This window comes from Phyllobates terribilis, unplaced genomic scaffold, assembly GCF_046119375.1.
Source record: "Phyllobates terribilis strain yellow unplaced genomic scaffold, ASM4611937v1 Scaffold_12__6_contigs__length_324123572, whole genome shotgun sequence".
In the NCBI taxonomy this organism is placed as follows: domain Eukaryota; kingdom Metazoa; phylum Chordata; class Amphibia; order Anura; family Dendrobatidae; genus Phyllobates; species Phyllobates terribilis.
Window position 1 is genome coordinate 181,799,497 of NW_027362772.1, and position 20,053 is coordinate 181,819,549.

The window sequence follows — 20,053 nt, forward strand, 5'->3', positions numbered from 1 at the left end:
AATTGCAGATGACTCACATATATAACATTTTACAGGTAATTTTCTCATTACAATATCTGGATGCCTTCCATAATACCCCATATCAATTACAGGTGCATCTCACTAAATTAGAATACCATCAAAAAGTTAGTTTACTTCAGTTCTTCAATACGAAAAGTGAAACTCATACATTATATAGAGTCATTACACACAGAGTGATCTATTTCAAGTGTTTATTTCTGTTAATGTTGATGATTATTACTTACAGCCAATGAAAACACAAGTCATTATCTCAGTAAATTAGAATACTTTATAACAACAGCTTGAAAAATGTTTTTAAAATCTCAAATGTTGGCCTACTGAAATGTATGTTCAGTAAATGCCCTCAATACTTGGTCGGGGCTCCTTTTGCGTCAATTACTGCATCAATGTGGCGTGGCATGGAGGCGATCAGCCTGTGGCACTGCTAAGGTGTTATGGAAGCCCAGGTTGCTTTGATAGCAGCCTTCAGCTTGTCTGCATTGTTGGGTCTGGTGTCTCTCATCTTCCTCTTGACAATACCCCATAGATTCTCTATAATAGATTCTCTATGGGGTTAAGGTCAGGTGAGTTTGCTGGCCAATCAAGCACAGTGATACTGTTGTTTTTATACCAGGTATTGGTACTTTTGGCAGTGTGGACAGGGGCCAAGTCCTGCTGGAGAATGACATTTCCATCTCCAAAAAGCTTGTCAGCAGAGGGAAGCATGAAGTGCTCTAAAATTTCCAGGTACACGGCTGCGCTGACTTTGGTCTTGATAAAACAAAGTGGACCTACACCAGCAGATGACATGGCTCCCCAAACCATCAGTGATTGTGGAAACTTCACACTAGACCTCAAGCAGCTTGGATTGTGGCCTCTCCACTCTTCCTCCAGACTCTGGGACCTTGATTTTCAAATGACAATTGGAACTCTGGGACCTTGTGGAGTGTGTCACTGACTGCCTTCTGGACATCTGTCAAGTCAGCAGTCTTCCCCATGATTGTGGAGCCTACTGAAACAGACTAAGGGACCTTTTTAAACACTTAGGAAGCCTTTGCAGGTGTTTTTTGTTAATTATTTTAATTTACGGAGATAATGACTTTTGTGTTTTCATTGGCTGTAATCCATAATCATCAACATTAACAGAAATAAACACTTGAAATAGATTACTCTGTTTGTAATGACTCTATATAATATATGAGTTTCACTTTTTGTATTGAAGAACTGAAATAAATTCACTTTTTGATGATATTCTAATTTTGTGAGATGCACCTGTATGTTTAAGGTAATGTATTTTACAGCCATTATGGATGCCTTATCCATGGACCTGTCATGTCATAGTTGTATATTGCAATGTCCCTCTTCCCCACATCTTGAAAAGCATTTTCTGGATCCTGCAGTATTGAGCGCTGGTTAGGCAGCTCTGCCAGATGTAGTCGCTGACCCTTGTGACATCTGAACTTCTGAGACGCAGTCTCCAAAATAACTCAATATTCTTGTGTTATCTGCCTCAGCAGTTTTACTTTCTTGGGGTTCCTCTCTGCCAAGATATTTATCACTAAAACAACATGGCCTCACAGACCTATGCTTCCTCTCTGCAAACTGCTACTGCGTGGGGGACCAGAGAGCCAGAGTCCTCCTAGGAATTCCAGCATTATTACACACTGGCTATACTAAAACAATAAGACGACTTGTGTTTAAATATAAAAAAACAGAACAAAGATCATTGATAATCCCCGAACTGGATGTGCACCAATGATCTCTAAGTGCAGGAGAATAAGTGTTTATGAGCTCCAAAGCCTCGGCATAGACAGTTAAACAAAGACATGCTGCCGGCCTGCAGCCACCACTAGGAGGAGCTTTGAACTTATTAATAACACAGTATGCAATAAGCTTTTATGTATAAAAAGTAGGCTACCCAGCTCCCTCTAGTGGCAGCTGCTGATAGCCAGAATGTAAAGCTCCTGAGCTCCCTCCAGTGGCAGCTTCTGATAGCCAGAATGTAAAGCTCCTGAGCTCCACCTAGTGGCAGCTGCTGATAGCCAGAATGTAAAGCTCCTGAGCGCCTCCTAGTGGCAGCTGCTGATAGCCAGAAGGTAAAGCCCCTGAGCTCCCTCTAGTGGCAGCTTCTGATAGCCAGAATGTATAGCTCCTGAGCTCCCTCTAGTGGCAGCTACTGATAGCCAGACTGTAAAGCTCCTGAGCTTCCTTTAGTGGCAGCTACTGATAGCCAGAACGTAAAGCTCCTGAGCTCTCAATAGATGGCAGCTGTTGACAGCCAGAATCTTAAAGGGCTGGTCTGAAACCAAAGTTGAATTGAATCTTAAATGTCTATCTATTTAATGTAATAATCCACTCAATTTTCTAACATACTTGTATTAAAAAATTCCCTAGCGTTCCCTCTATACTCTATTTTTTCTTTTTTTTTTTCAACTTCCATCCTGATATAAGGAATGTTTTGTTTGAGTATTGTAGGATGCACAGTGGATTCTCCTGAGCGCCTCCTAGTGGCAGCTGCTGATAGCCAGAAGGTAAAGCCCCTGAGCTCCCTCTAGTGGCAGCTTCTGATAGCCAGAATGTAAAGCTCCTGAGCTCCCTCTAGTGGCAGCTACTGATAGCCAGAATGTAAAGCTCCTGAGCTTCCTTTAGTGGCAGCTACTGATAGCCAGAATGTAAAGCTCCTGAGCTCTCAATAGATGGCAGTTGTTGACAGCCAGAATCTTAAAGGGCTGGTCTGAAACCAAAGTTGAATTGAATCTTAAATGTCTATCTATTTAATGTAATAATCCACTCAATTTTCTAACATACTTGTATTAAAAAATTCCCTAGCGTTCCCTCTATACTCTATTTTTTCTTTTTTTTTTTTCAACTTCCATCCTGATATAAGGAATGTTTTGTTTGAGTATTGTAGGATGCACAGTGGATTCTCAAATTGTACATCATCAAAGGGTTGCAGTCACTGTGGCAGCTGCTTTCCCCACCCGGAAACAAAGCGTCATCAGTGACATCTGTTTGGGGGGCTGGATTTGTCTCTGCTCATCCTCCTTTCCATGTTCTCTCTTTTTCATTGCATAATGGCAGTGCGCTCTCTAGCTAGCTTGTCACTTCTCTTTAGAACTGACGAGGGAGCGCACTGTCATTGCACTTTCAAAGGATATAGCACAGTGACACTCCATTTGATGGTGGGGAAAGCAGCTGCCGCAGTGACCACAACCCTGGTCCCATAATGACGTTCCGTTTGAGTATCCCAGCATGCACTGGGGATTCTCAAACGAAATATAATTAAAACAGAAGTGATACAAATGTATGATACACAGTGATACACATTTACCTAAACCAGAGCATAGAGTCTAGGGACCCTCAGTTCTTCTACCATAATCCCTTCAGGAATGTATGGACTACCTAGTTACATCCCCTGGAGAAGTCATTAATTGGTGGCAGGTAACACCACCAATTGTCAAGATAGGATGTAACAATAAATACAGATATATAGGTCCCAGGATCGCAAAAGGTTAATACCAGGTTGCAGTCCGAGATGTAGAGAAGTACCAGAAATAATACAAAGTCAATCCAGAAGATGGAACAAAGGTCAATATCAGGAGCTTTGCCAAAAAGATACTAGCAATTGGTCCAAAGCAGAGAGAAGCAATAGTTGCAATTATAGTAGATCTGTCACCAGATTTCACAATACAAGCTGCAGATGTTATTTCACAGATCTGTTTTCTTAGACCCAATGAGGCTGGTGTTCTTACTTTGAAAACCAATGTCAATATGGCTATATAATCCTGGTCTTACGATGTTCATTTTAGGAGTCCACCTTTAGAATTCAATAACTCATGAGTCCAAGTGTATTCAATCTCTTTCCACCCAGCTTAACTGACAACTGCAGCTTATACTGACCAGTGTCAGATCTCAGCAGGGAGGAGGGACAGTGAGGAGCTGTCAATCAGGTAAGGTGGGTGGTGTTAGAACCCTCCTGTTTGTTTTTTTCCATCTTGTGTTTTGCGGTCACGTGACCACCTGCCTTTATATTCCAGCTCCGCCCTTCTGGCTGTGCTGGACGTCAGTGTTGTTGACTGTTTTTCTAGCCAGGTGCTTCGGTGCCTTTCTCTATCAGTTCGCTTGGTCCTTCTGGGACCTCTAGTACCTCTTTGTCTGTTTGTCTTTTTGTGTTCTGCAACAACTTCTCTGTTTAGGAGGTGTCCCATTTTTGTTCCAGTCCTTAGTTCTTTTAGGGACCCCTCCCTTTCTCTATAGGTCTTCGTTCAGACTAGCCGATGACTAAGGTGGGTCTGTTCGCTAGGAACAGGCAGCCCGCTACATCGTAGGGATTCAGCTTAGTCTTACTGTAGGGACAGCTTTTCCCTTTCTTTCCTTAGTACATGTTGCAGATCATAACAGGTGGAGATTGAATTTAAACTTTCAAAAATGTTCATGCAAACATTCCGCCATGGAATTTCAAAGTAAATTTACCAGCCTCATTGGATAGAAGAGATATATTTCATAGTATATGCACTTTGTATTGTGAAATTGGATATATTGTGCAAATATTTGCAACTTTTTTTTAATTTTTTTACACCATTAAAAAATTGTTGAGGCTTAGGTGGAGGGGGCATAGCCAACTATAACCTCTGAGATTTACTAGTATTTCTGACAGAGTTTGATCTTACATTTTTAAAATTGATTCAGGAAACCGCAGTATAAGTGAATTCTCACCACAGTCCAGTATTAATATAAAGGTACAGCCTGCAAGAGGCTGCGTTATATCCATCACATCAACATCTAAGGCTGCACATTGACATCTCATTGGCATGCAACATAAGTCAAACTACAGGTGTAATATAGAGCTCTTCCACCCCATCCATGATCTGTAGCATACCCCCAACCATGATATGCGGGGTCCCATGTGGTTTTGTATGCCATCTTCTCCAGCCGGCTTGTATATTGTTACCAGCAGGTACAAACGTTCTTCAAGAAATTTGACATTGGTAAAATTTTCTTTCTTTTTTTTTTTTTCAAACCGAACGAGGTGGAAAAATGCGATATTTTAATTGCATCAACTCTCGACAGATTTATGCTTCTGTAAACCGTCCCACGTGAATTAAACCCTTACCCCATCTAGCCTGAGAAGCCATAAATCATCTCATGTCTCCGCTATGAATTCCTCAAACACATATAAGCATATTTTAATATTAATCTTCGGCTTTCCGTGATATTTAAATGTTATAGAAGTCGCCTCCAAAAGTTCAGCGAGAACAAATATTAAACATTCTGACACTAAAAAGCAAAAGGCGTCTGGGGAGAGGAGATAAATGAAGAGGGTGAAAAAAAGGGAGATGGGACCCCCACAAAATTAGGATGGAGCATCAATGTGAGATTGTTGGGTTCAACCCATAAAACCCACCAATAAACAAAGTAAAGGTAGATGTTTCAGGTGGTCCAACACACCGGACGCCAACCATTCTGGAAAATGAAGGTGGGGGTCCAAACTTTTCGGACCTACAGTCATGCATCAACGCTCTTTCCTACGGATGGGTCAGCAATGCAAATTTCTATAAAAATTCACTCTTTTAAAAGGGCTGCTCTGGAACAGGAAACCCCTTTTAAATAAAGTCATATTCATCATATAATGTTGATAAAACCCTCTTTAAGGGACAATTTTTATAGGGGAACTTGAAAGGGGCGGCAGTATGGAATAATTAGAACACAGCTACTTTCTTCCAGATACAGCGCCACACCTGTTCATGGGATTGGTCTGGCATTACAACTCAATTGAAGTGAATGGGGCTGAGCTGCAATACCACACACAACCTGTTCACAGTGGTGGTGCTACTTTTGGAAGAAAACTTTTCTAATCTTGTACAACACCTTTGAAGTTCCCCTATAGGAATTGTCCCCGCCCTGTAAGGTAGTTATATCAACTTTATATGCTCCTACATTACTTAATTTAAAGGGGGTTATATGTTCCAGAATGGCCCTTTAAATGAGTGTTGAGAAGGAAAGTGATTTTTCCATACAAGAGTGTCGGCAGCTTCTGACCGAGTGGATGAATGAGGACGGACGTCTATTATTTTTTCTTTGCATATTGTGTTCTCTGCAATTTAAGGATTGAGGGTGTCATTTACATGAGCTGAGCGGTACTTACAGTGCTGACAGCCAGCCTCGCCATTCAGCTGTGACCATCCAGGGCAGCACTTACTCACTGTCTGATACTCCCGGCTGTACACCTGACGGTATGTCGTGTAATATGCTGTCCTGCAACGACAATAGCAAAGTATATTCTAAGCATTTCAATAAAAGGATGGAAGCAGAATATGTAGTAATACTTTATACGGAGCAGCAATTAATACCTGGAGACGTCTTAAAGAGGTTGTCCGGTATAGTCGACCAATTATTATATACCTGGGTTGAGCAATACCCTGCAGTTTGGTGCATTACAAGTATATATAGTTGAAACCAGAAGTTTCCATACACTATATAAAAAGACACATCCGCATGTTTTTCTCAATATCTGACATGAAATTCCCGATTTAGGTGAATTAGGATTACCATAATTATTATTTGCCAAATGCCAGAATAATGAGAGAGAGAATGTTTTAAGGCATTTTTATTACTTACCTCAAAGTTAAAAGTTTACATACATTTCATTAGTATTTGGTACCATTGCCCTTAAACTGAATGACTTGTGTCAAACGTTTGGGATATCCTTCCACAAGCTTCTCATAATAGTTGATTGGAATTTGGGCCCATTCCTCCTGACAAAACTGGTGTAACTGATCCAGGTTTGTAGTCGTCTTGCTCACACCTGCCTTTTCAGCTTTGCCCATAAATTTTCAATAGGATTGAGATCAGGGCTTAGTGACGGCCAGTCCAAAACATGGACTTTGCTTTCCTTAAGCCACTTTGTTACCGTTTTGGCAGTTTGCTTCGGGTCATTGTCCATTTGGAAGACCCATTTCCGCCCAAGCTTTAACTTCTTAGCTGATGTCTTGAGATGTTGCTTCAGTATTGCCACATAATCTTCTTTTCTCATGATGCCATCTATTTTGTGAAGTGCACCAGTCCCTCCTGCAGAAAAACAACCCCACAACATGATGCTGCCACCCCTGTGTTTCACAGTTGGGATGGTGTTTTCCAAGCTTCTCGTTTCTTTTGGAGTAATGGCTTATTCCTGGCAGAGTGGACTTTCAGCCCATGTTGATACAGTACTCGTTTCACTGTGGATATTGACACAATCTTTCCAATTTCCACCATCATCTTCACAAGGTCTTTTGCTTTTGTCCTTGGGTTGATATGCACATGTCGGACCAAAGCACGTTCATCTCTGGGACACAGAACCAGTCTCCTTCCTGAGGGGAATGATGGCAGGACATTCCCATCTTGTTTGTACTTGCATATAATTGTTTGTACAGATGAACGAGGCACCTTCAGGTATCTTGAAATTGTACCCAAGGATGAGCCAGACTTGTGCAAGTCCATAATTCTCTTCCTGATATCTTGGCTGATTTCTTTAGACTTTCCCATGATGCTACACAAAAAAGCAGTGTGTTTCAGGTGTGCATTTAAATACATCCACAGGTGTGTCTCTAATTAACTCAGAAGCTTACAACACACATGATATCATCATATGGGCAGTTCAGAATTGTTTAAAGGCATATTAATCTTAGTGTATGTAAACTTTTGACTTTGCAGTAAGAAAAATGCCTTAAAACATCCTCTCTCTCTCATTATTCTGGCATTTGGCAAATATTAAAAATGATGGTAATCCTAATTGACCTAAAACGGGAAAGGTTTATTCTGATTTCATGTCAAATATTGAGAAAATCCTGCATATGTGTCTTTTTATATAGTGTATGTAAACTTCTAGTTTCATCTGTAGGTTTCAAGAGGCATCACGTAATGCTTCAGTTCTACTGTGGTGGCACTGTAGGGTAAATAAACTCATACTGCTTAATTACTACAGATGATGACAGGAGCTGTAAAGAGCCATCATCGCCTCATTTTTTGAAACACCTACATTCAGCTCCCTCCTATTAGTGTTAGAGCAGCCCCAACACCAACTTATACCCTTCAAGAATAGGTGCTACGTTCACAAATTTAGGCTGTTCATACTTATTATGCAGCTTATTTTGATACGTGCTATTAAGTATAATACACTCCCTGTGTCCACCCGGCTTAGTCATACCCTCATCAGCTCTTTGTTCTGAACAGTCCTCCTGAGAGCTACCACACTCCATGAGATTTGGGTGGTCTGAAGATTTTAATCCTTTCCTTACTCTAACAATTCGAGGCTGTGAAAGAGTGGTAGTGGGTATCCCTTTCTAATGCTTCCATTAACAAATGTCTATGATCTAGCCCCATCTTGACATCTTGCTAAGCCATAATAGCTCAAAGTGCTACAAAAGTTTGATTTGAGTTGTCTGCAGTCAACTTATGCCTATTATGTACCACAGTCCAGCAAGCTATGCTCATTCTAGTCTTACCATAAGCCATGCTCATTAATATCTACAGTCAGCACAGCCATGCCTAGGAGGGTCCTACAGTCCGCGCGGCCATGCCTAGGAGGGTCCTACAGTCCGCGCGGCCATGCCTAGGAGGGTCCTACAGTCCGCGCGGCCATGCCTAGGAGGGTCCTACAGTCCGCGTGGCCATGCCTAGGAGGGTCCTACAGTCCGCGCGGCCATGCCTAGGAGGGTCCTACAGTCCGCGCGGCCATGCCTAGGAGGGTCCTACAGTCCGCGCGGCCATGCCTAGGAGGGTCCTATAGTCCACGCGTGGTCCACAATTCCCTGAGCTGTACCTTTTCTTGCCTGGTCTTACCCCAAGCCACAGTTATTATGGCCTAGAGTTCCCGGAGCCATGCCATCATGTTCAAGATTCCATGTCTATTATTAGGCACCAGTCCATTGAGCCATGCTTATTATAATTTACAACCCCCTTACCTATGCCTATTATGGTTTACAGTCCTTTGTGACTTGCCTATTAGAGTAACGAGTCCTCCGAGCACGCCTTTTATGAGCCATACCTGTTTGATTCTATAATCCACTGACCTAAAGGCCGCTACTCAAATTAGATAAAATTCGGCCAAATCCTCCTATATTAGTAGGATAGTCCAACCATCTGATGTGTATGGGAGCTTCCTGACTCCCTCCAGACAGATTATGTTGGGGGACAGAAAAATTGGGTAGCTTGAATTCAAGCACCCAATCTGTTTGTTGCCACTGGAGGTCTCTTCCAGAAGTGTCCGGCACAGATTTTCTTTCATGACCCCATTAACAAGCCATAAAAGCCCAGCCAAGCAGGCTATGTGCATGGGGGCAGCCAGGAGGGATAACTGTCGACTGTGCATACGTATGGGCAGTCTATAATGGTCTACAAATTGCGCGGACTATAGCAATTCTAAGGATGGAAGCTTCTTAAAGTACATTAAATTTCAGCCCTAGGTTTATGTGCCCATGTCTGTTCATTTTAATAACTGTCAATGCATAAGATGAATAGATGAATACCCGGTCTTGTGAGTGATGGCCCCAGTTCTACAGAAAAAAAAAAAACCACACACATAAAATGTAGAAGTCTTCCACAATAATCCGGCTCTTCTCAGACCCATCCTCCGGATTTTTATTTCAGCTTCATTAAGCAGATACTGTCGGAGTAATATTTCATAGCACATTGTGAACGACATCCTCATTTGTTGAGCTCTATATTCGGAGATGTTTTCACGAGCTAATAAGCAGCCTCATTGCTTTACAATTTACTCCACACCGGGCTTAATGATTGGGGTCAAGTGCATCCATTTTACCTGGAATTGCGGCATTGAATTTGTAAAACAAAAAAATGAAAAAATTTTAAAAAAGCTTTTCACGTTGTGAGATGCTGTCAACGATTGTCAACGGGAAGATATCAGAGGTCCAAATAAATGCTTGGTTGCTAGGGCACAGATGTTCAAACACCACGCCACCTGCTCACCCCTCATTGATTGCTATATCTTGGATATTAAAACATGGAAGGAACATAACACCCTCTTCAGCTATCAGCCCATACCGGTTCTTGCAGATTAGGACCTCTCGAGTTGACACATTGAGTCACATAACGATCTACGCGGCTTTCCATGAGTACACTACAATGTTCGGAGCATTAAGAGCGACGACTTCCCCAAGGACCACGCACATCACTCGGATTAGATTAGGAGTCATTTAATAGACCTTGGCCGAAGACCAATGAGAATGAACCGGCCATGCTAATGAGGCGCTGGCGTGGGTAACATCATAGAAACTTGCTGCAAGCAAATCACCAATCAGTATCTATAAGTGGCTTAGTCTTTTTGGCCGTGAGCGCAGACGGTGGAAAGGGACGGTCTGCCAAGGCTCAGAGAATGGCTTGTGTGGTCTCTGGTATAAGCGTCTTGGGACCATAAGGGAAAAGTTTCCTCGGCCAACGGCTTTTATGATACTTCTTTATGATATCTCCAATGCATTAAGTATGGCAGGAAGGGAGTACAGCTGTTTTTGATGAATTACTGAACATTATAGTTTCGGGACTTACTATTTAATCAGCAATTTTTACAGAGTAGGTGCTTAGAAATGTATGGAAATACGAGAAAATATCTTCTACGAGTTCTCGGGGATGGAGAAACTGATCTCCTCTATATCTTTACCTGCCAAATCTTGGCGATTATAGGCTGTTACTTAGCTTGGAGCTCTCATGCATGACAAGAATATAATGAACTCCAAAGGGTACTGCAACAATCCTAATTTACTGGGATATGGTCTTCTTGGATTGCTTACGTGGGGTTAATTAAGGTATCGGTTGCCTCCTAGCTCTTATTCATTTTGTACATACCCATATGAGATTCAATTCACTATTGAGCTTGAAGGGGTTATCCAGGCTTGGGGCTTAAGTTTGCAGTCACTCTATGTGACTGCAGACTTGTGAATCCCTTGTGAATCCACACACCGCGCACTGCATGCTGTCAGGATACTCTGGTGCCAGAGCCGGAAGCGGGCGATACTTCCAGCCACATTCCGACTAGACATGTCCAGCCTCACTCAATTCACTTGTATTGAGTGAAGCCGTGTATGTCTAGTTGGCACATGACCACATGAATGCACACGCATACTTGTGTTCACTCGCCTGCTACCTCCAGTGCTGGCACCAGGGAATAATGACGGTGCGCACACTGCATGCTGTGAGGATTCAGAAGTCTGCTATCGCATAGAGTGATGTCAGACTTGTACCCCAAGCCTGGACAACACTTTTAATATTCCATTTTGCATTGTTAAATTGGTTCTTGTTAAATGGGCAAATGTGGTGCAGCCTAATGCAACTTTTGGTTTACTAATCTCACTGGGTATGGTGAACCATAGCCACCATTGCACATTGCATAATCATAACCTAGCGACCACATAAACTATACAGCGGCATCCCACAAAAAGGCAATAATGTGTAGCATAAGTTTTTTTTTTATCATGTAGCCTATGGGCAATGTATGATAACGTAAGGCAGTGCGAATTAGCCTTACAGTGGATGCACAAATAAATGGAATTAAATTAATTTTTTTACTTAAAAGGGAATATGTCAGCAGGTTTTTGCTATGTAATCTGAAGACAGCAGGAGATAGAGGCTGAAACACAGAATTCAGAGATGCGTCACTTGTCAAAGGCTGTTGTTTACTAACTGCCAAAGATTTATCACTAAGAGATTAACATTTTGGCAATGCCTGTGATAAGCAGCTCACTGACTATAGACAATGTACACAAACATCCTGGTGGGGTGGGGGAAGGTTTCTCAGCTCTGCTTCATGCTAAATCTAATTGTGTCAGAACAGCTGCACCCAGTAAGCTAAGTGATACATCGTTGGATTCAGCTTCTCTTTACCTACATTACACTGGTCTCAGAAGAAGTAGCAAAAACCTGCTGACAGATTACTTTTAAATACATGTATTTGGGGTGTGTGGTAATTTGGCAGTGACCCAAGAAAAGTTCAACTTAAATGTCTTTATTTACAAAACTCACAACTTAAATGCAAATGGTGTCCTCCGGATCGCAACCGAGTGGTCCAAACAGTCCGTGTAAACTGGTTGCTGAGGGCGACGGCAGCGCCATGTTGCTCTGAAGTGTGCCAGTTACGTTGCCTTCACAGGCCTTTGTTATGCCTTGCGGTGCACAGAGCCTCCTGCTCTGCAGCTAGCAAACAAAACACTGACACATCCAAACCTTTGCTATAGGATTAAATGGAAAACTCTGGCCATGAGCCACTCCTAAGACCCAGGTTGAAGGGAGTGATCCGCCCCACTGCCATCCTGTAGATCATTCCAAAAATAAAAGCCCATGCTGGGTTCTCTTAAATCTGACTTCGTCAAATAGCGTGACCCAGTCCAAACTTACTTTTATTTTGCACTGAAACCACAGCTATCTCTGTGACTGCAATGCACTCCAGCAGGTTCAATAATTCTCTATGCGCATCCTGGGGGATACATACCGTCCCTTGCATATGATCCCCCTCACTGCCTCACAGGGGATGAAAATAATTTTTGCAATTTGGTTTCATGAAAAGTTTGCACAGTTTGCCTTCTATAGCCGCTCTGTTGCTCTGTCTATTGTTGGTTGCTGAATGAGTTAACTGAGAATCCATCACTGAACCCATTCTGACTGTCTCTCAGGGAGTTTGTAACTCCATTATCTGCCTTTTTCTTAGGTTGTTTCTGATGTATGACCACATGAAAGTTGAATGTGCAAAGAAACAAAGGTCCTATAAAAGCCAAATGGTGCAAAAAGTGTATTGAAACAATTGCAAAAATTATAACAGTCCCCAAATACATGCATTTAAGTAAAAAAAAATTCTCGCCAAAAGTGGAAAACCCCAAAGGATTACACAGGTGCAGGAATCCCATTCTCATCTCTAGGAAATAAGTTTGTTTTTGTAGTGAACATGTAATGGTTTATCTGTAAGTTGGGATCTCGACACAACTCCTATCCATAGATAGTGATGCATGAGTCAGGATGACTACCCCACAGGCTGCATGTCAGGGTTTTTCATCTGTGGGGTAACACAAAAGCTAACCACTAGGTCCCATAATTGGAGGACACAAAGGTTGGTCTGTGCTACCTTGTGTGGCAGCTGGATAGCAGTGCAGTGCAATTTGGCTGAAGAAGAAAAATTCATGTGCAGGTCTAGGAGAGTGTTGTGTTGTGATCAGTCCAGCTTCCTTCATATGTTGCCATATACAGTGTATGCGTATGTATTGAGTTTACGGGTTTACAACATGTCACCACTGTTTACAATCTTGTTTTGCAATCTTGACTTTTTCTCCGCTGAGAAGAAAAGATTTTTTCCGAATCCTCTTTCACGAAGAAATACTGTAGATAGCTTGTCCTAAAATGAGATAGCATAGATTCCGGACTCTAGAATGAGATGCCATAGAATAGCGTTACGTAGAGAAGATATGGATCTTTATGAAGATACAGGCAATGATAAAAACCTCCCAAAGATCTCTGTGTCTTGAACAGCCTAGGACATCTGAGGTAAGCAAGATCTCTTCAAAAATTAGCCTCTGAACAAGGACTTAAAAACATGCTCATGATCTAGGTCCATGTGGTCTAGGTCAATAAATCCAAGTCCATCATTAATTACGTAACCATAATCTAGTTCAGTGATCTCCAATCTGTGGCCATCTAGTAGCAACAAAACTACAACTCTCGATGTGTGACAGCTAAAGTCCCACGGAAGGAGAACTCATCTAGACTCAAGAAACCTAGAACCTAAAAAAAATGACTTCCTTGTGTCTTGTTGACTTACCAATCATCACAATTTCATGAAGAACCAGCCCATGATTCAAGTACAACTCCAATATGATGTCCAAAAAATTCTAAACACCCAACTAACTTCCAGAAAGATCTCCTAAATCAGTAAGATGGCTTTAAATATTCTAGTTCCCCTCTCAACGTAGGTATTAACTTCAATGACTTTGTCCCCGACTTCCTCTGAAGACATTCTTAAGGAAACCTGTATTAACTGAATTTCTGAAAAACGAGCCAAAAAGGACGTTTGGTGGAATTGTGCTCTACAAAGAGCTTCAAACAATTAGTTGACTGTTTCTTATTAATGAGCAAGTAACTTACCACTGCTGCAATGCTACTTTTGGCTTTTGAAGTCCTGGCAAGCAGTTAGTCCTTGCTATTTAGTCCCTTTGTTCATAGCTCAGACACTTTGAATAATCGTCCTTGCTCCTTTTTATATTACAGTAGCCTATACATTACTTCTCATAATTGCTGAAAATTACAGTTTAAAGTGAGTTTATTGAACCTGACACTCCTGTTCCTGGGTTGTGTGGGATTAACGTACGGAATTCCTTCCCCGTGTAAAAAAAAGAAAAAATATTAAGGCATGCCTTTAATGTTTGCTTTGTCGTCTCCTTCTTGGTGTAAACCCACTCATTTTTCAAGCAATGGATCTGGTATAGCTAAGTCTCCTATATACACCACATATAGGGAATGAGCACTACTATGATATTTCTTGGTGACTCTTCTGTAAAACAGCTCCTTAATTTTGGTTTACAACAGAAGCTACGCTATGCCGGATCCAACCAAGATGGACACCAGTGGCACCTGACAGACCCTGTTGACTTATAAGATGGTCCAGCAGCAATTCCTTATACAGATAGGAGGCCAATTTGCTGGAAATAATTAAAAGGGAATATAGCACAACACCAATCCAGCCTCTGGGACCCCTAGAAACAAAGTGAGTGACATAAACTAGCAATATGCCATTACTTTTAAGATGTATACTGCTTTAAATGGAATTTGTCAGCAGGATTTCACACCCCAAACTATTCATATGCACATGTAGCTCATTCAAAGGCAAGTCCAGCAATAATTTCACATGGCCCGTCCATTCCTCGGTAACTGAGAAACCAGCGCTTGAATTGATATTGATATTTAAATGAGGCTGAAGAACTATTTGTAGATCTGAAGCCTCAGTCACTCCAGCTCTACTCCCCGCCCAGCGCTGCCTCCTCCTGTTTGATTGACAACTCCTTTGCCTGAAGTCACACAGTATAGAAGCTGTCACTCAAACAGGATAAGGCGGTGTTGGGCGGAGAATAGAGCCGGAGTGACGGAAGCTTCAGATCTACAATAGGTCTACATGCAGATATAAATCGTTTGAGGAGTGAAATTTTGCTAAGAGATTCCTTTTAAAAGCTGACTAGCACTAAAGTAAGGAAATAATGATTATTAAATTAAATGTAACTATTATCCATGTTTTCATCAATTCAAATTGATCTTCCTATGCAAGGAAAATGATTCAAAACAACAAATCTCAAACCTCCAAGAAAAAATAGGAATAAATGAACTTCAATCATAAAAAAAGTAAAATAAAAAAATAAAAAAATTCAAAACAAAAATAAAACCTAGGAAAATACAAAAACAAATAATAACATACATGAAAGTGCATGCTGGATGAACCTCTTGCTTTGTCTTCCATCAATATTTAATATCTCATTGTGATAAATGGATTTGCTGCTCTCGTTACCACTCATTGATCATGATGGACAGTGGAGAGGAGGAAGCCGGTGATTCATAGTGAAACGTTAGGAAAGGGGGTACTGCACCAAGCTTTGCATTTTTTGCAAATGTTTTAACACCCCAAGGAGGTGCGACCATTGCCAGAGTAGTGCTTTTGTCTTATATGGTAGGAGGCTTGATTTGGGTAGTGTCCCTGTTCTTCTAGTCTCCATTCTCAATCCTATATAGATCATAAAGAAGTGGCTTGTCTTGATCTTCTACCTGGGCCCGCACTCAATTCCTCTGCAGTGTTTCTTGATGATTTCTCTTTATCTTGGCATCTGTACAAGGAGCTCTTAGTGTTTATCACTTTCAATTTCATGTTCTGGTTTAATGATTTTTTTTTCTCCATGTGATGAGATGGCAGAAAGTGGAATGAAAACAAGCGGTAGGTAAACAGGTACCAGGCAGAGAACGTGTCTCCTTTATACCATTGCAAACAATCTTGGCATGTGTAATAATATACAGAGGCCATAAGTATATCGGAGGTGCAGATATTTCACATTTTATGCATTAGAAAAACAGATGTAAAATTACACATTGCCCAACATCTGACATTCTGCTATAAGCAAAGGAATGAATAATTCCAGGTGAGTCAGCCACTGCACCTCTATGGTTTATTTTAAGGGTTCTTGTAGGGAAAGAGCTTGAAGATTAACAGCGCTCAGTTAAAAAAAGAAATGCACAACCCTTTGCACTTTTTATGGGCATTCACAACCTAAACTGTAAAAAAAAGTGTCCATTAAATTTACATTAGTGATGAGCGAGTATGAATTGTTAACCCTTTCAGCGAGCACGCTTGGGTGCTCGCCGAGTATTTGCAGCGTGCTCGGCATCCATGTAAGTGTCACCACGGCTGCATTAAGTGTCACCACGGCTGCATGTGTCACATCTGTTAAACACCTGTCACACACGCAGGGATTGCCTGTTTGTTAGGCAATCCCTGCATGTGTCAGAGGTGTTTAACAGATGTGACACATGCAGCCACGGCGACACATCGATGCCGAACACACCGCAAATACTCCACTAGTACGCCAAGAGGGTTAACAATTCATACTTGCTCATCACTAATTTACATCCTTGACTTTTCTTCTTCCATTAAAAGGAGTGGTCCAAACAACTGTAAGGAGAGAACATGGCAAGCAGGGACCAACCCCGCCCCTGAAAGTGACATCCATTTAGTGTGCAGAGCTGGTCTTTTCTCTCCTTGCTTGCCGTGTTCTCGCCTTACAATGTGCACTGACAGTGCGCTCTCTTGCAGACATCACTTTTCATTAGAGCCAGTGAGGGAGCGCACTGTCATTGTGCATTGAAAAGAATATTGCACAGTGACAAACGAGCTTGTATTAAGCATACATCGGAAATGATAACAGATACATGCTCAGTAGAGCATGGAGTAGCCTAGTCCCTGAAACGGATGTCACCGATGATGCTTTGTTTCAGGGTGACAGTGACTGCAGCCTCTGTCCCCTGATAACGACTCATTAAAGTATCCCAGCATGCACTGGGGATTCTCAAATAAAATGTCATCAAGATGGAAAAAGGTAAAAAGAAAAGATATTACATAATGTAAAGAGTGAATGGAATAGAATTTTTAATTATAGGATATTTAAAAAGCAATTAGATTACTATAATAAATAGATAGAGACTTGGGATTAAAATCAATGTTAGTTCTGGACCACCCCTCTAAGTATTTGATGTATTCTGTTTAGCTGTAAGATTGTTTTCTCAAATTATTAAAGTCCAAAGAGATAAGCAGGGATCTTCTTTACCAATAAAAAGGACCACTGTATTGATGCAAATCAGCTTAATATCATTTATTTATCTTCCTTTATTATGCCTATTTATAAAGTAGCTATGACCACAGATATGTGCTGCATACATGAGTTACAACCAGTACTTACCGCCGCTCATAGCCAACGCACCACATCTGCCCCGCACATCCTTGTTTCCAAACTTTCACCATACGACTGTAGGCCTCAACTACTGGCTGTTTGTGAGCGACAATGGACAGTTCTCGTTCTGCACACACATTTGGCCTGAAAATAAAAAAAAAAATAGAAAAACTTAGATCTCACTTTAATTCTGAGATGCATTATTTTTGTACTACTTTTAAACATACTTATTTTCATGTATTATCACATTGTTATTTATGTATTATTATTTAAATGTTATGTTTGTTTTATTTTACATTTTGTAAAAACGCACCCTAAAATTACAGTAAGTTTTCATACTGGAAGACACACAAAAGACAATTTTTATTTTTCGGTCTCCAACTAAATTTTTTAGTTTTGCTGTTTAGACTGAGTCATGGTCAGCAGAGTCGTCTCATTATGATTAAAAGTGTACTAATATACTGTACTTCTGACAGCGTATACATGGTAGTAGAACAATACTATACGCCATTCTGTAATTACCTTGCTTGGCACTCTAGGATCCCTTCTTCTATACCCAGAGACTATTTTAGCCTATACATACTTTTCTGTCCATTAACCCCAATTCCTTACAGCACCAGTAAATCAGATAAACCTGGATGCACTGTATAAACAAAGAATACAGAAAAGATGGTTTTCTCTCCAATATGGCCACTAGAAAAAAAAAGTTTTAAAACTTTAAAGGGATGGTCAGAACCCTCTCACCTGCCCTGGTAAAATCTTCAGTAAGCGCTGCAGCTTGACAAATCCTAACAGTTTGCATTGCACACAAAGTTAGGATTCAGCTACGCTTGTCAGTTCTGGTTGTGACGTAACCACAAGTATGGCAGCCAGAGTCTCAGCCACTATTCTCACTAGAAAATTGTTACACGTGGCTGAGACTCTAGTCGGGACATGGTCACAATTTGCATACTTGTGGCCCATGACTAGTGGTGGCACCGCCAAGCGGAGCAGAATCCTGACTTTGTGTGTATTACACACAATTAAGCGCTGCAGTTTTCAGGGATTTCAACCAGAACATTTCTATTCTGCAGATTTACATCTAATTAATGATACAAAAATTACATATTAGATAAATTTCATTTAAGGTGGGAAATCAATAGGGAGTAGAACCGATAGCAGCATTAGATAAATTATACTAGTCGGCCAAATATTACTGGGTGCAGACAGTTTTATCATTCTGTAACGTTGTTTCCTGCAGCAATCACTCTGCGGAGCCAGATCCAGATATAGAAATTACAGGGGAAGGACACATAAAATAGAAAGATTTATTAAATCTAGGGTGGCAACCAGGAAACAGGAGCGCACACTGACATCAGTATATAAAAGGGATTTTCCAGTTTTCAGTTTATAATCATAAATCTTTATTCACGCAAAGTTCTGCAACTTTGTTTTACACTTTGCTTCAACCATTCCCCTAGGGGTATTTCTACACATTGCACATTGCACCAGGGAGGTGAGCAACATAGACTTGAAGGGGTTGTCCAGTACTTTAGATTACCCGCCCAATGTATCCCCCCAGGGCCCCTAAGGATTTTTGTAATTACCTTACATTGCAGATACTGCCTGTGAGTGGCGCTATCACTGCCCGTTCGCAGGCATCACGTGACCACCGACTGCAGCCGGCTCTGACATCCGGTGACGTCACGACAAGTGCTGGCAGCAGTCGGGGGTCTTTGTCTTCCGCGTTCCACGGTGGATGCCAGGCTGTGGTTGGGGTAACCCCCGCATCACACCCGGCATCCACCGTTCCCCATTTATTGGGAGAGAGCGTGGTGGATGCTGGGTATGACGCGGGGGGTAACCCCAACCACAGCCTGGCATCCATCGTGGGGAACCCAGCGCTGAGTCACGCCTCACTTCGTGACGTCAGTGCGGGGTCACGTGATGCCTGTGAGCGGCCAAGGATAGAGCCACTCACAGGCAGAAAAAGCAATGTAAGGTATTTGCAAAAATCCTTAGGGGCCCCAGGGGGATACATTGGGGGGGGGGTAATATAAAGTAATGGACAACTTCTAAGACATTTGGACCCTTTCCTGGGTCTTTGTCACAATAGTCGCTTTGGATGATGCAGCTGTGCCGGGATCCCGCGCCTGTGTCAGTGGCATCTGACGTTTTTGCTTGTTTGCTATGCACTAAATAAAGTATTTGCCATCTTCCCATCCGAGAGAGTGCGGTGAATTACTCTACCTATGCTTCTGGGGTACACACCCTGTTCCACCAGCACGTCAACGCTTCAACAGAGTGCATGCCAATCCCACTTCTTTGAATCCCCCCCCAAATACATATGACGCGCCCCCTGGGACATATTCCTTTTTGAGGGGAATACCCGGCACCGGATCAGATGGGGGGTTGTAGTCTCCGAGCGGCTGTGACCCGGTCCCGTGCCCAGGGCGTCAAGCTAAGTGTTATGTGGCAGTCCTTACTGATGTTATAAGAGTTCTTTTGTGTCGACTACGCCACCCGTTGTAATGCGGTCACTGTGGCCGCCGCTGCAGCAGGGTCCGCTGAGGCTGATGGTGGATGTGCAGCTTGGTGGGATAACCCCCAACGGGAGG

At 41.9% G+C, this 20,053-nt stretch overlaps 1 protein-coding gene across 1 annotated transcript in view; it reads right to left on the reverse strand.

Moving 5' to 3' along the window:
• The window catches only part of MEGF6 (multiple EGF like domains 6), a 536,046-nt gene that overhangs the window by 471,761 nt on the left and 44,232 nt on the right, over positions 1–20,053 (reverse strand). Inside the window, exons 2-3 of the mRNA XM_073656500.1 lie at positions 17,466–17,600; positions 6,146–6,255 (exon numbers count right to left, since the gene is read on the reverse strand). Of these exons, the coding sequence (XP_073512601.1) occupies positions 6,146–6,255; positions 17,466–17,600 (245 nt within the window). The remainder of the gene's footprint in view (positions 1–6,145; positions 6,256–17,465; positions 17,601–20,053) is intronic.